The sequence below is a fragment of the Narcine bancroftii genome, chromosome 14, assembly GCF_036971445.1.
Source record: "Narcine bancroftii isolate sNarBan1 chromosome 14, sNarBan1.hap1, whole genome shotgun sequence".
NCBI lineage: Eukaryota > Metazoa > Chordata > Chondrichthyes > Torpediniformes > Narcinidae > Narcine > Narcine bancroftii.
The window spans coordinates 23,962,257-23,974,311 of record NC_091482.1 but is presented as its reverse complement, the minus strand read 5'-3'; the positions used below and the strand labels follow the sequence as shown (position 1 = coordinate 23,974,311).

Genomic DNA, 12,055 nt, shown 5'->3' with positions numbered 1-12,055 from the left:
GATTCCACTGAAACATTATGGGCTTTGTGAACATTAATATTTATTGATACCATTGTGGTTTGAGAATACATAACATGGTTCTGCAGCTGGCCCAAAGCTTCCATGAATTTATTTGAGTTTTTCATCTCCTTCCTCCACTTCCTTCAAGCTGAGAACTTCCAGGGAAGCTTTTCCCTTTGTTTCATGTTGAATTAGTTCATCAATTTCTCTGAAGCAACCAGGATCAATCAAACATACCTGAAGCCAAATCAGAGAGATGATTTACGTTTATAGAACAAAAACATTGGATGCTTACTTGAGCCTGAGCAATTGCTGGGTTTTGCTCTTACAAATGTTCAGATCTCCAATCTTCCCATTCCTTTCACCTAGCTCTCAATACTTCAATTTGTTTCTACCCAATGGGCACATTCTGTGTGAAATTACATTGTGAATCTTAGCCACCCAGAGAGGATGAAAACCACACAGATTAGTCAAACATTATATGGCATCCAATCTTTTCTGAGCGCAGATCAATAGTTATCCCCGCTTAGTACAGTAAAACCCCTAGTATCCAGCACCTATAAGGATTGGTAGATGCCAGAGAAGTGAATTTTATGGTTGCTTGAGATGGTGGTGCATGACTGGTGAACTAAAGGCAAAGCCCTCCAATTTTAAGCTTCCGTATTTTTTTGTTTTACATATTTATTTTCTGCTACTTTTTGCCAATTGCTTGAGGCTGCTAGTTGCTTGAATTCTGGATAACAGGGATTTTATTATAATCAATTGGACCTCTCCATCAGTCCAGAGTAGATAAACACCCGACTTTCTGTAGACATTTTAATTCAACATAAAGACCTAAACTAAATAATTTTACCCAGGTTGAACTTTATATTGTTTTAATTCCTGGAATTGGTATTTCTTGGATATTCAGAACAACTCTTTCATACAAGTGAACATTTTAAAGTGATTAACTGGTTGTTTAAAAAAAAAACCCACAAATGCTGGAGAAGCTCAGCAGGTCAAACAGGGCCTTTATGTAGCAAAGGTAAAGATACAGAACCAACGTTTCAGGCTTGACCCTTTCATCAAGGTTGTGATGAAGGGCTCAAGCCTGAAACGTTGATTCTGTATCTTTACCTTTGCTACATAAAGGCCCTGTTTGACCTGCTGAGTTTCTCCGGCATTTGTGTGTTTTTTCACTTAACCGCAGTGTCAACAGAATCCTGTGTTTTACAACTGATTAAGTTAAGAGAGGGTGCAAAAAAATTAAAAAATGTAACCCGGAATGGAAGGCTCGAGTTATAAAGATGTTAGTCAGTCAAGTCAGTTTTCCCCAGAATAAAGAGAGACCAAGAGGTGATGTATACACAATGAGGGGTGCAGATAGCAGTATCTGCTTCCTGTGGCAGGGGTGTCTAAAACTAGAAGGCATAGTTTTAAAGTGGATCTGACCGGTAATGACTAGGGCATAGACGAATAGGGAATTAATGCAGTACACTCAGGCATAATGTATGGATGCAGTGGGCTGAATAGCCTGATTCTATGCCATACAAATTGATTCATTGTGTTTATTGCACTAAAAAGTCTTGATGGTTTTTAATAACTGCTTTCTGTGACTATTCATTATGTTTAGACCCAATGATCCAATATGGTTATATTAGCTACATAGAAAAACAACTTTTATCAATCCGGGAAATTAAAAATTTTTTAAATATAATTTTTTTTTAAAATTTAGGCATACAGCATGGTAACAGGCCAGAGTGGCTCACAAGCCTGTGCCGGCTAATTTAAACCAGAGCCCCGGGGGGAAACCCATGCAGAGAGAGGGAGAACGTATAAACTCCTTGCAGGCAGCGCAGAAATCGAACCTCAGACCGGATCACTGGTGCTGTAAAGGCGTTGTGCTGACCGCCACGCCAACTAGGTAATTCATTTCATTACAAAACCTTGAGAAAGCATTGATAAATCAGAAATCTGGGAAAAAACCTTACGATTTCCAAATCTTCAGAGAATTCTTCACTTTCCATGACTTTAATCAGTGTCTTCAGCTTTTCCTTAAGCCGTTTTCCATCCTTTATTGGAATCCTGAGGCGAAGCCTCATGTGAGCACGTTCAATCTGCATGGACTCCTTGAGCAGTCTGATTACTTCCAATGCCTTTATGTAGGAAAGAATAAATAAATAATTTATTCCATTCATTGATTGGAACATTTACCTGTAGAATTTAGGGCGATAATACATCTTAAAGAGGGTGCCATGTATAAACCATTCCAGATTTTAATTACATTGCAGTATTAACATTTGAATGATGGTACATTAATCTAAAGTACCCATTTTTGACTTCTCTCCAAATGCAATAATTGATACCTTTACAAATATATATTACAAAGTTTCACTTGTATTACTCACTATAACCAGTGGATTACTTTCGAAATTATATTCAAAGGTAGCAGATAAATGTGTCAAGATAATTTGGTGGCTGAGGATTGCGTGGGAAGAACAAGCACACTGACGCAATTACTTTCCAATCGTACCATGATTGCCCTATACCTGCAACTGAGCAGACCAATGGGGTTCACGTCAAGCTTTTCATCTGAAGGTCAACATCTCCAAAAATGCAATTCTCTCCATGCTACTGAATTAGTCACCAAACTTGAAAATAAACATCCTCTTCCAAGGTCACTTTCAGGAAGAGCTTACCAATGAGGAAAAGATTCAAGAACACTCACTTGCATTCCTGGAGAAAATGTAGTATCCTTACAGAATATTAAGAATACTTGGTTCACAACTGCCCAAAATGGAATAGGAGCATTTCCTCTTGGCTGTCCAGAATCTCTGAGCAACAGAAGTAGCACATTGAACTGTCAACCCCATCACATCCTTAGGGATGTGAAATGAAATGAAATGAGAAAACTGAACTGAGAAAGTCTAATCTCCAGCCTTAACTTTCAGTGGCATTAACATCACAGAGTCTCCCGCTATCAATTTCATGAAGGCTACCATTGAATAGAAATTAAACTGGACCAATTATACGTGGCTACAACAGCAGATAAGAGGTTGCACCAAAATAGTTTCACCTTTTCCAAGGGAGTGTGATGCAAAAATCTTCACTTTTCTGAACAAGTTCAGCTCCAATAACGTTCAAGCAGCTTAATGGCATCACGAAATTGCCATTAACACCACCTACAAGGTGCACTATTTACCTAGTGTACTCCCACATCATATTCAAGCTCTGATCTCTAACACCAAGAACAAGGGGAGCACATGCATGGGAATGCCACCACCTGCAGTTTACAAGTTATGTGCTATGTTGACTTGGTAATATGTCTGGCTGGTCTTTTTAAGATCACTGTTTAAATCCTGGGACTCCCTCCCCAATAGAAGGACTGCAGTAGATCAAGGAAGAAGCAGGCCATTAGGGATGGGCATGAAATTGTTGCATTTGCAAGGGATGCCAGAATCTCTCCAAAGCAATTAATTAGCAACAAATATTCCTCAGTGAATGGCTACTCATAACTTACTTCAAAAGTTAAAGCAGCCAATGGTAGAAGGTAGCAAATTAAATGCAAAGTCAAGCAAAGTTTACATAACAGAAAGAAACCTAGAGAAAAATAAAGCTCATTGTCAGATCTGGCATGCTCTATACTGTTGAGATAGTTTTATCTTAAAAGAACATTGACTTGGAAGTCTTGTTTCTGTTACTGGCAACATTAGAACATACATTCTGACTTAATGGTACCAGTAAATTTAAATGCTCATCTACCTGCTGTTTTGTACTCTTGTTGGCCTTTACAGAGTAGTGAATATCCTTCATGGCACGCTCTATCAGGTTCACGGTGTAAGGTCTCTTTGTTTCAGGGTTCACACACTTCTCTACTACTATAGTCGCTATGTCTCGGAACATCTGTTCGAGCTGTGCATGCCGCTCCTTATCAGATACTTGCAGTTCACCCTTCGCCAAAATCTGAAAAAGCATTAGAGATCTGTATTTGTAGAGTCAGAGTTACACAGCAAAAGAAATAGGCCCTTTAGTTCAACTCATCCAGGATGACCAAGACTCCTTCCTGAGCTAGTCCCATTTACCTGCATTTGGCTCATATCCTTCTTAACCAGTGGTTTTCAAACTTTTTCTTTCCACTCACATACCACTTTACATAATCTCTTACTAATCACAGAGCACCTATGGCATAGGGATTACTTAAGGTAGTATGTGAGTGGAAAGAAAGTGTGAAAGCCACTGATCTAAACTGTTCCCATCCATGAACCTGTGCAAATGGGTTCCAAAATGTCATAATTCTACCACTTTCTCTGGCACCCTCCGAGGTAAAGCTTGCTCTTCTAAACCCCTTTAAAACTCACCCAAATCCAAACTTGAATGTAAAGAATCAAAGAGCAATTTTTCAAATAGCATGACTGTAAATTACCTGGTGAATAATATTGATTCTCATCATTTTTCACCATAAACCCACATTATTAATTTATGTTAGAACATAAAATATGACATCACAGAACATGGTCTTCAGCCCACGATGTTGTGCCAACTTATCTATACCTAAAAATAAAGCAAAACCCTCCCAACCTCCATCCTCTTTTTCTTTCATCCATGTGCCTGCTCAGAGTTTCTTAAATGCCCCTATTGTTCCAGCCTCCACCACCACCCCTGGTAAAGCATTCCAGACACTCACAATTCTGTGTATATTATAAAAACACTCACCACTGATGTCTCCCCTAAACTTTCATCCCCTCGCTTTATACAGATTGTTGTAAGAAAACAGTGCCAAAATATCAATAAGATGTCACTGACATTAAAGCAAATTTGTTAAAAATAACAACTTTCAATTTGGTAAATTTATACCAATTATTTCTAGATTGGTGTCAGTGAAATTTTAATGTTATTCTCACATAGAAAGATGGACAAAATATGAAATGCGACCAAGGTAATTAATGTTCAATAATCTGCTAATTCCGAAATGACCTCTTGAGAGGAAAGATTCTCAGTCTAATTAAAACACCGTGGACTTTCCAGAAAAGTAAACCATCAGTGGTTTGGAATACAAATTCTCTACAGTCACAGGACATTGTTTCAAATCAGCTTACAAATGAACACTATTGGCCAAAAATAATTTTACCTTATTTTTGACACATTCAGACCCGAACACACGGCCAGTGGCAAGAAGCTTGCACTTGCTGCTAACTTACCTGAATAAATACAAACTCATCTCATGATTTGCATCCCTGATGCACTCTGTGACCTTGTGCCACAGTAGAACTTTGCATGGTGCAGATACAAGAGACTACAGATGCTGGAATCTGGAGCAAAACAAATCAAAACTGATGGAGGAACTCAGGGGTTTGAGCATCATCCATGGCAGGGGTGGGGAAAAAAAAGATGAATTGTCAAAGTTTCCTAGTCGAGAACCAAACATCAATTCTTCCCCTTTCCCCACAGATGCTGCTTGATCTACTGATTTCCTCCCTGTAGTTTTTAAAAAAAAAAAATTGTTTTGTATGATGTAATTGGGCCTCCAGCCTTCAAAAATCTGAGTTCACTAAATTGGGCTTTCTAGCCTCTGTCAACTATCAAATGTTTTTTTTCCCCCTTGCAAGTCCCCAACATTGAAATTATTCAAATGAAATCTAAAACGAACAATGAAAAATCTTAAAATAATTAAAACACTCAAAAACAAATTTCAAACATTTAGATCCTAATTCCAATATTTCAAATTGCCTTTTAGTAATCTAGATTAATCTCAGCAATTCTTTTCTGTGGATGGACTCACTGTCCCTGTACGAAGTTTAATCAAAGAAAAATTCTGGCACAGTTGTAGAAAGTTTGTACTGTGGAGTAATATTCCTCCGACTCAAAGCTAGAGTAAAATTCACAATGCTGACAAACCAATGGATGCCAAGACTGTGTGTGCACACACAAATTACAAAACTTTAGTTTTATGGAGAAAAAGCAACCAATATGCCCAATACTCTCATTGAAAATCAGTGATACAATTAAACACCTTGGGGCTTAAAAGTAGCCATGTATTGGATATTATTTTTGATTTAATACAACATACTCATGGATTGTAGAATGAGGGGTGACTTGCTAGAGGTATTTAAAATTACAAGAGGGATTGACAGAGTAAATGTAGATAGGCTTTTTCCTCTGAGGGTAGGTGCGATACAAACCAGAAGACATGGGTTAAAGGAAAGGGAAGGTTTAGGGAGAACATCTTCACACAGAGCAGTGGGATTGTGGAACAAGCTTCCAGCTGAAATGGTAAATGCAGGCTCAATATAAACACAAGAAGAATTTGGACAGGTACATGGTTGAGAGAGGTACAGAGGGTTATGGGCAGGGTGCAGGTCAGTGGGACTAAGAAAAAAATGGTTCAGCACAGACTAGCAGGGCTGAGGTGGCAAGTAATTGTTCTATGGTTCTAATTATACAAGGCAGCAAAAATGCCAGTTTGAGGAGCTGGCAGCCTTTTTAATTTCAACAACCCACATTAATCTTGACTTCTGCTGCTGTGTGGAATTTGCAGGTTTCCTAATAGGTGGATGGTTTTCCTTCAGCTTCTGATTTGCTCCCCCCACATCCCCAGGGTTGCAGATTTGTGGCCAACTGGCCACTGTAAATGACACTGTCTCGAGTTTTAAGTTCTATTAATGGGAGGAAAACAGGGTGGGTCGGCATGGATTGTGAGACAAATATTTACGAAACAAGTTTATATTTTTTATATTCCCCATCAATATAATTGTCAGCACATAGCTGCATGCATATTCTTCAATCCTGCTTCCATGAGTCCTGCTGATTACACTGGACATAAAAAGGTTCGCTTCCTGAAAAAAAAAAGGGATTATGACAGACAACTTCAAGATGAACACAAAGATAATTTCAGACTTTCTGCCTCACGGAGGAATCGAGCAGGTTTAATCACATTATGGTGCTGACACATTGCGTTAGTTCAACTGACCTAAAAATGATTTTCGTTTGTACTCAGCATCTGATGCCTCTTGCGTAAGTATCCAGCATTGATGGATTCCAGTTGCCCTGATACCACTTTTCATTGGTCGCAATGTTCATCACCGATGGCGCCAAGATCAGCGGAAGTGCGAATACAGAAAATACATTTTCAATGACATGCGACATTTCATGGTTTTGGATGCTTGAAACACGTTGTCAATCAGATGGATGTAGTTAGATTCTCCGAAGTTGCCAAAAAATATTCTCAACAACTTCTTTAAATGCTTTCTAAGACAACATTTTGCATAGCACCTGCATTGAATGGATGCTTAGGCATGCTAGGACTGACCAAAACATCTTGCTTTCTGGGCAATATGCTAGTAAAATATGACAGGAAATCACAAAAATTGGTTATATCTTAAAAAAAAATTATGTGATAGGAAAATTTTAAAGTGATTTTCGTGCCTAAAATTCATATAATACACCCAAAAGTATTCAGGAAGCAAAATCTTTGTTGTCCAGTGTTTATTGGTAGAATTTAAAATATTCCATTGACAAACTCGTGGAAAAATAATGTTGAATATTTAGTGGCAATATTTTTGAATGGAACTTATATTTTCACAAACTTTCTCAAAACATACCTGTTTACAAATGTCAGTCAGATTGTCTGTCTGAAATGCTGCAACACAGTCATCTTTCTTTGCCACCTGTCCTTTAGATACATTTGTAAACACGGTGTGTGTCTGAAGAACTTCATCAATATCCTTTTCACTGAAAATATGAGGTTCAAAAAGAGATATTTATAATAAGTATGAAACGAAGCCACAAATAGCTCTTTTCAACACTTCATGTAACTATCCAATAAGATATTATTTAAAAGTTACTCCTTTGAAACCAGAACAAAAGCCTGATGCTGTTACTTGATTTGGTCCAACCAGAAACCAGACTTCTTGTTGTCATAATTGTATCGGGGTTCAGAACCAGGGGCCAAGAAAAGTGATTTGGATGCCTGGCTGGAGCTCGGTTTCATTGCTGGAACAGACAAGAGGCCATGTGGGCACAAGGCAGTGGTACTGGAGGAGGTGATAGGATCCACAGATTCTTGATGTCTCTGAAAGGACTCTTTTGCTTCTCTTTCTCTTCTTGGACTAGTGCTAGACTAGTGGCACCTCTGAACCTTTAGAGATGAGAAACAGTAGGAACCTTGCAAATACATGGGTAGCCAATACTCATGGTGAATAAACTAATTTCATTGCAACTTTTTCACCCAGAGAGTTGTGGATCTGTGAAATGCTCTGCCTCAGAAAGCAGTGGAGGCCAATACTCTGGAAGCTTTCAGGAAAGAGTTAGATAGAGCTCTTAAAGATAGCGGGAGAGAAGGCAGAAACGAGGTACTGATTGTGGGTAATCACAGTGAATGGTGATGCTGGCTCAAAGGGCCCGAATGACCTACTCCTTCACCTATTGTCCAACATTTCCATAAAAAGCACAAAACCCTGTTCCTTGAAATTTTAACAAACCAGACTTCCAATAATCAGGCAAATCCAAATTATTACAGCATCAATCAAAATGAAGCCAGATAGATTTTCTTTAGCTCTTTTGATTTAATTTTTTTTTACAGTAATGATGCAAGACGATTAGAATATGAAGGTTTGACGGGGGGGGGGGCGGGGTCAGGGGGGGGGCCGGGGGTGTTGTTCATGAAATAAATTTGGATTCTGATATTTTTAAAGGGGAGGGGGAGGGGAAGGGGGGGGAGGGGAAGGGGGGGAGGGAAGGGGGGGAGGGGAAGGGGGGGAGGGGGAAGGGGGGGAGGGGAAGGGGGGAGGAGGGAAGGGGGGGAGGGGAAGGGGGGGGGAGGGGGGGGGAAGGGGGGGAGGGGAAGGGGGGGAGGGGAAGGGGGGGAGGGGAAGGGGGGGAGGGGAAGGGGGGAGGGGAAGGGGGGGAGGGGAAGGGGGGGAGGGGAAGGGGGGGAGGGGAAGGGGGGGAGGGGAAGGGGGGGAGGGGAAGGGGGGGAGGGGAAGGGGGGGAGGGGAAGGGGGGAGGGGAAGGGGGGGAGGGGAAGGGGGGGAGGGGAAGGGGGGGAGGGGAAGGGGGGGAGGGAAGGGGGGGAGGGGAAGGGGGGGAGGGGAAGGGGGGGAGGGGAAGGGGGGGAGGGGAAGGGGGGGAGGGGAAGGGGGGGAGGGGAAGGGGGGGAGGGGAAGGGGGGGAGGGGAAGGGGGGGAGGGGAAGGGGGGGAGGGGAAGGGGGGGAGGGGAAGGGGGGGAGGGGAAGGGGGGGAGGGGAAGGGGGGAGGGGAAGGGGGGAGGGGAAGGGGGGGAGGGGAAGGGGGGGAGGGGAAGGGGGGGAGGGGAAGGGGGGGGAGGGGAAGGGGGGGGAGGGGAAGGGGGGAGGGGAAGGGGGGGAGGGGAAGGGGGGGAGGGGGAAGGGGGGGAGGGGAAGGGGGGGAGGGAAGGGGGGGAGGGGAAGGGGGGGAGGGGAAGGGGGGGAGGGGAAGGGGGGGAGGGGAAGGGGGGAGGGGAAGGGGGGGAGGGGAAGGGGGGGAGGGGAAGGGGGGGAGGGGAAGGGGGGAGGGGAAGGGGGGGAGGGGAAGGGGGGGAGGGGAAGGGGGGGAGGGGAAGGGGGGGGGAGGGGAAGGGGGGGAGGGGAAGGGGGGGAGGGGAAGGGGGGGAGGGGAAGGGGGGGAGGGGAAGGGGGGGAGGGGAAGGGGGGGAGGGGAAGGGGGGGAGGGGAAGGGGGGGAGGGGAAGGGGGGGGAGGGGAAGGGGGGGAGGGGAAGGGGGGGAGGGGAAGGGGGGGAGGGGAGGGGGGGAGGGGAAGGGGGGGAGGGGAAGGGGGGGAGGGGAAGGGGGGGAGGGAAGGGGGGGAGGGGAAGGGGGGGAGGGGAAGGGGGGGAGGGGAAGGGGGGGAGGGGAAGGGGGGGAGGGGAAGGGGGGAGGGGAAGGGGGGAGGGGAAGGGGGGAGGGGAAGGGGGGAGGGGAAGGGGGGAGGGGAAGGGGGGGAGGGGAAGGGGGGGAGGGGAAGGGGGGGAGGGGAAGGGGGGGAGGGGAAGGGGGGGAGGGGAAGGGGGGGAGGGGAAGGGGGGGAGGGGAAGGGGGGGAGGGGAAGGGGGGGAGGGGAAGGGGGGGAGGGGAAGGGGGGGAGGGGAAGGGGGGGAGGGAAGGGGGGGAGGGGAAGGGGGGGGAGGGGAAGGGGGGGAGGGGAAGGGGGGGAGGGAAGGGGGGGAGGGGAAGGGGGGGAGGGGAAGGGGGGGAGGGGAAGGGGGGGGAGGGTGCATGAGGGACAGGGGCAAGGTGGGTGGGGAGAGAAGGAGGCTGGGGAGAAGGGGAAGGGGGGAAGGGGGGGGAGGGGAAGGGGGGAAGGGGAAGGGGGGAGGGAAGGGGGGGAGGGGAAGGGGGGGAGGGGAAGGGGGGGAGGGGAAGGGGGGGAGGGGAAGGGGGGGAGGGGAAGGGGGGGAGGGGAAGGGGGGGAGGGGAAGGGGGGGAGGGGAAGGGGGGGAGGGGAAGGGGGGAGGGGAAGGGGGGGAGGGGAAGGGGGGGAGGGGAAGGGGGGGGAGGGTGCATGAGGGACAGGGGCAAGGTGGGTGGGGAGAGAAGGAGGCTGGGGGAAGGGGAAGGGGGGAAGGGGGGGAGGGGAAGGGGGGAAGGGGAAGGGGGGGGAGGGGAAGGGGGGGAGGGGAAGGGGGGAGGGGAAGGGGGGAGGGGAAGGGGGGAGGGGAAGGGGGGAGGGGAAGGGGGGAGGGGAAGGGGGGAGGGGAAGGGGGGAGGGGAAGGGGGGAGGGGAAGGGGGGAAGGGGGGAGGGGAAGGGGGGGAAGGGGGGGAGAGGCGAAAGTGTGGCCCTCCCTACTCACACTCCACTTCTCCAGCTCATCACTTTATTCTTGTAACAGGCGATCTCGAACCGTTTGCCCGCCCTCTTCATGCGGACTATCGCCACATTGGTCAGCCGGATTTGGTTCGTGGGGTGAAGATGGACATTTCGGCGGTCGTTCGGACTCCAGGCCCCTCCCGGACGGACGGACGGCGGCGTCGCCCGAGCCCTTCCCCGGAACCTCGCTCCTCGGTTCAGTGCGGCCCTCCCTCGGAGGCTGGTCACGGCCCCGTCGCGCCCGGCCCGGCCCGAATCGTCCTCCTCGGGCCACAATCCCAGCGAGTGCCTCCGCTGCTCCCGGCCGATCCGGCTCAAGCTCCGTGCAGGAACATTTATGGAGACGCGGCTGCCAAGGGATTGTTGCGCAACGGGCGGGTTGTGAATGAAAGGGGAGGGGAAGGGGGAGGAGCCTCATCCCGCCCCGCCCCCACTGGGGGAAGGTGGGGCATCCTTCGGGGTCTGAGGGGATCTTTATCTTTCCGCTCACCTCCCTCTCTCGCTCACCTCCCTCTCTCACTCCCTCTGCTATCGTGGCTCCGTGATGACTCAGGGTGGGGCAAAAAAGTTCCCGAACCACTGTTTTCATCGTACCTCATTGACTCGTTCTGTGCACGGTTTCAGAGCTCCCAAGGAAATGGGCCAATGACCATTTTCTTCAAGCAAAATAGTTCAGGAACAATTGGGTCCAGAGAGGAGTGACTTCCCACTCACATCCCACCTTAAGCAATCCCTGACTCATCACAGAGCGCCTTGTCCCGACGGCAGAGGGATTACTTAAGGTGGAATGTGATTTTAGGGGGGCAGTTTAAAAAGCACTGGTCTAAGGCTAAATTAGCTCGCTTTTATTATGTTATGATTCCCTGGTGTGACAGGTGCAAGAGCGGAGAAGCGTCATTAATTCAAATGTTCTGAACTTGTCCTCGACTATAAAAATACTGCAAACGGGTTTTCCATACCTTGAGAAAAAATTTTAATAGAGATTTAACACCAAACCCTTTGGTGGCCCTCTTCGGTACGATGGGAAGGAAGGATTCTTCTTTGTCTTTGGTTCCAAGGCTATCTCTTTTGGCGAGGCGTGCGATTTTATTTAAAGGGAAGGATGCTGCCCCGTCCACTCATGATCAGTGGCTGCATAACCTCATGTATTTTACTTAATAATTTTACACCAATGTAATTAAATTGTCTGACTTGTATCTTTTCCACGTATTCTCAGGGTAAAGATCTGCCCCAGAAGGACTGCGGGAATAGG

At 46.9% G+C, this 12,055-nt stretch overlaps 1 protein-coding gene across 1 annotated transcript; it reads right to left on the bottom strand.

Annotated features, from left to right (window-relative positions):
• Window positions 1-15: 15 nt before the first annotated feature.
• Window positions 16-11,182, bottom strand: sbds (SBDS ribosome maturation factor). Its single transcript, XM_069912075.1, has 5 exons — window positions 10,787-11,182; window positions 7,578-7,707; window positions 3,742-3,942; window positions 1,971-2,135; window positions 16-237 (listed from the first exon to the last, which is right to left on the bottom strand). The coding sequence occupies exons 1-5, from the start codon at window positions 10,855-10,857 to the stop codon at window positions 109-111; spliced, it is 696 nt and encodes a 231-aa protein (XP_069768176.1). The 5' UTR covers window positions 10,858-11,182; the 3' UTR covers window positions 16-108.
• Window positions 11,183-12,055: the final 873 nt, after the last annotated feature.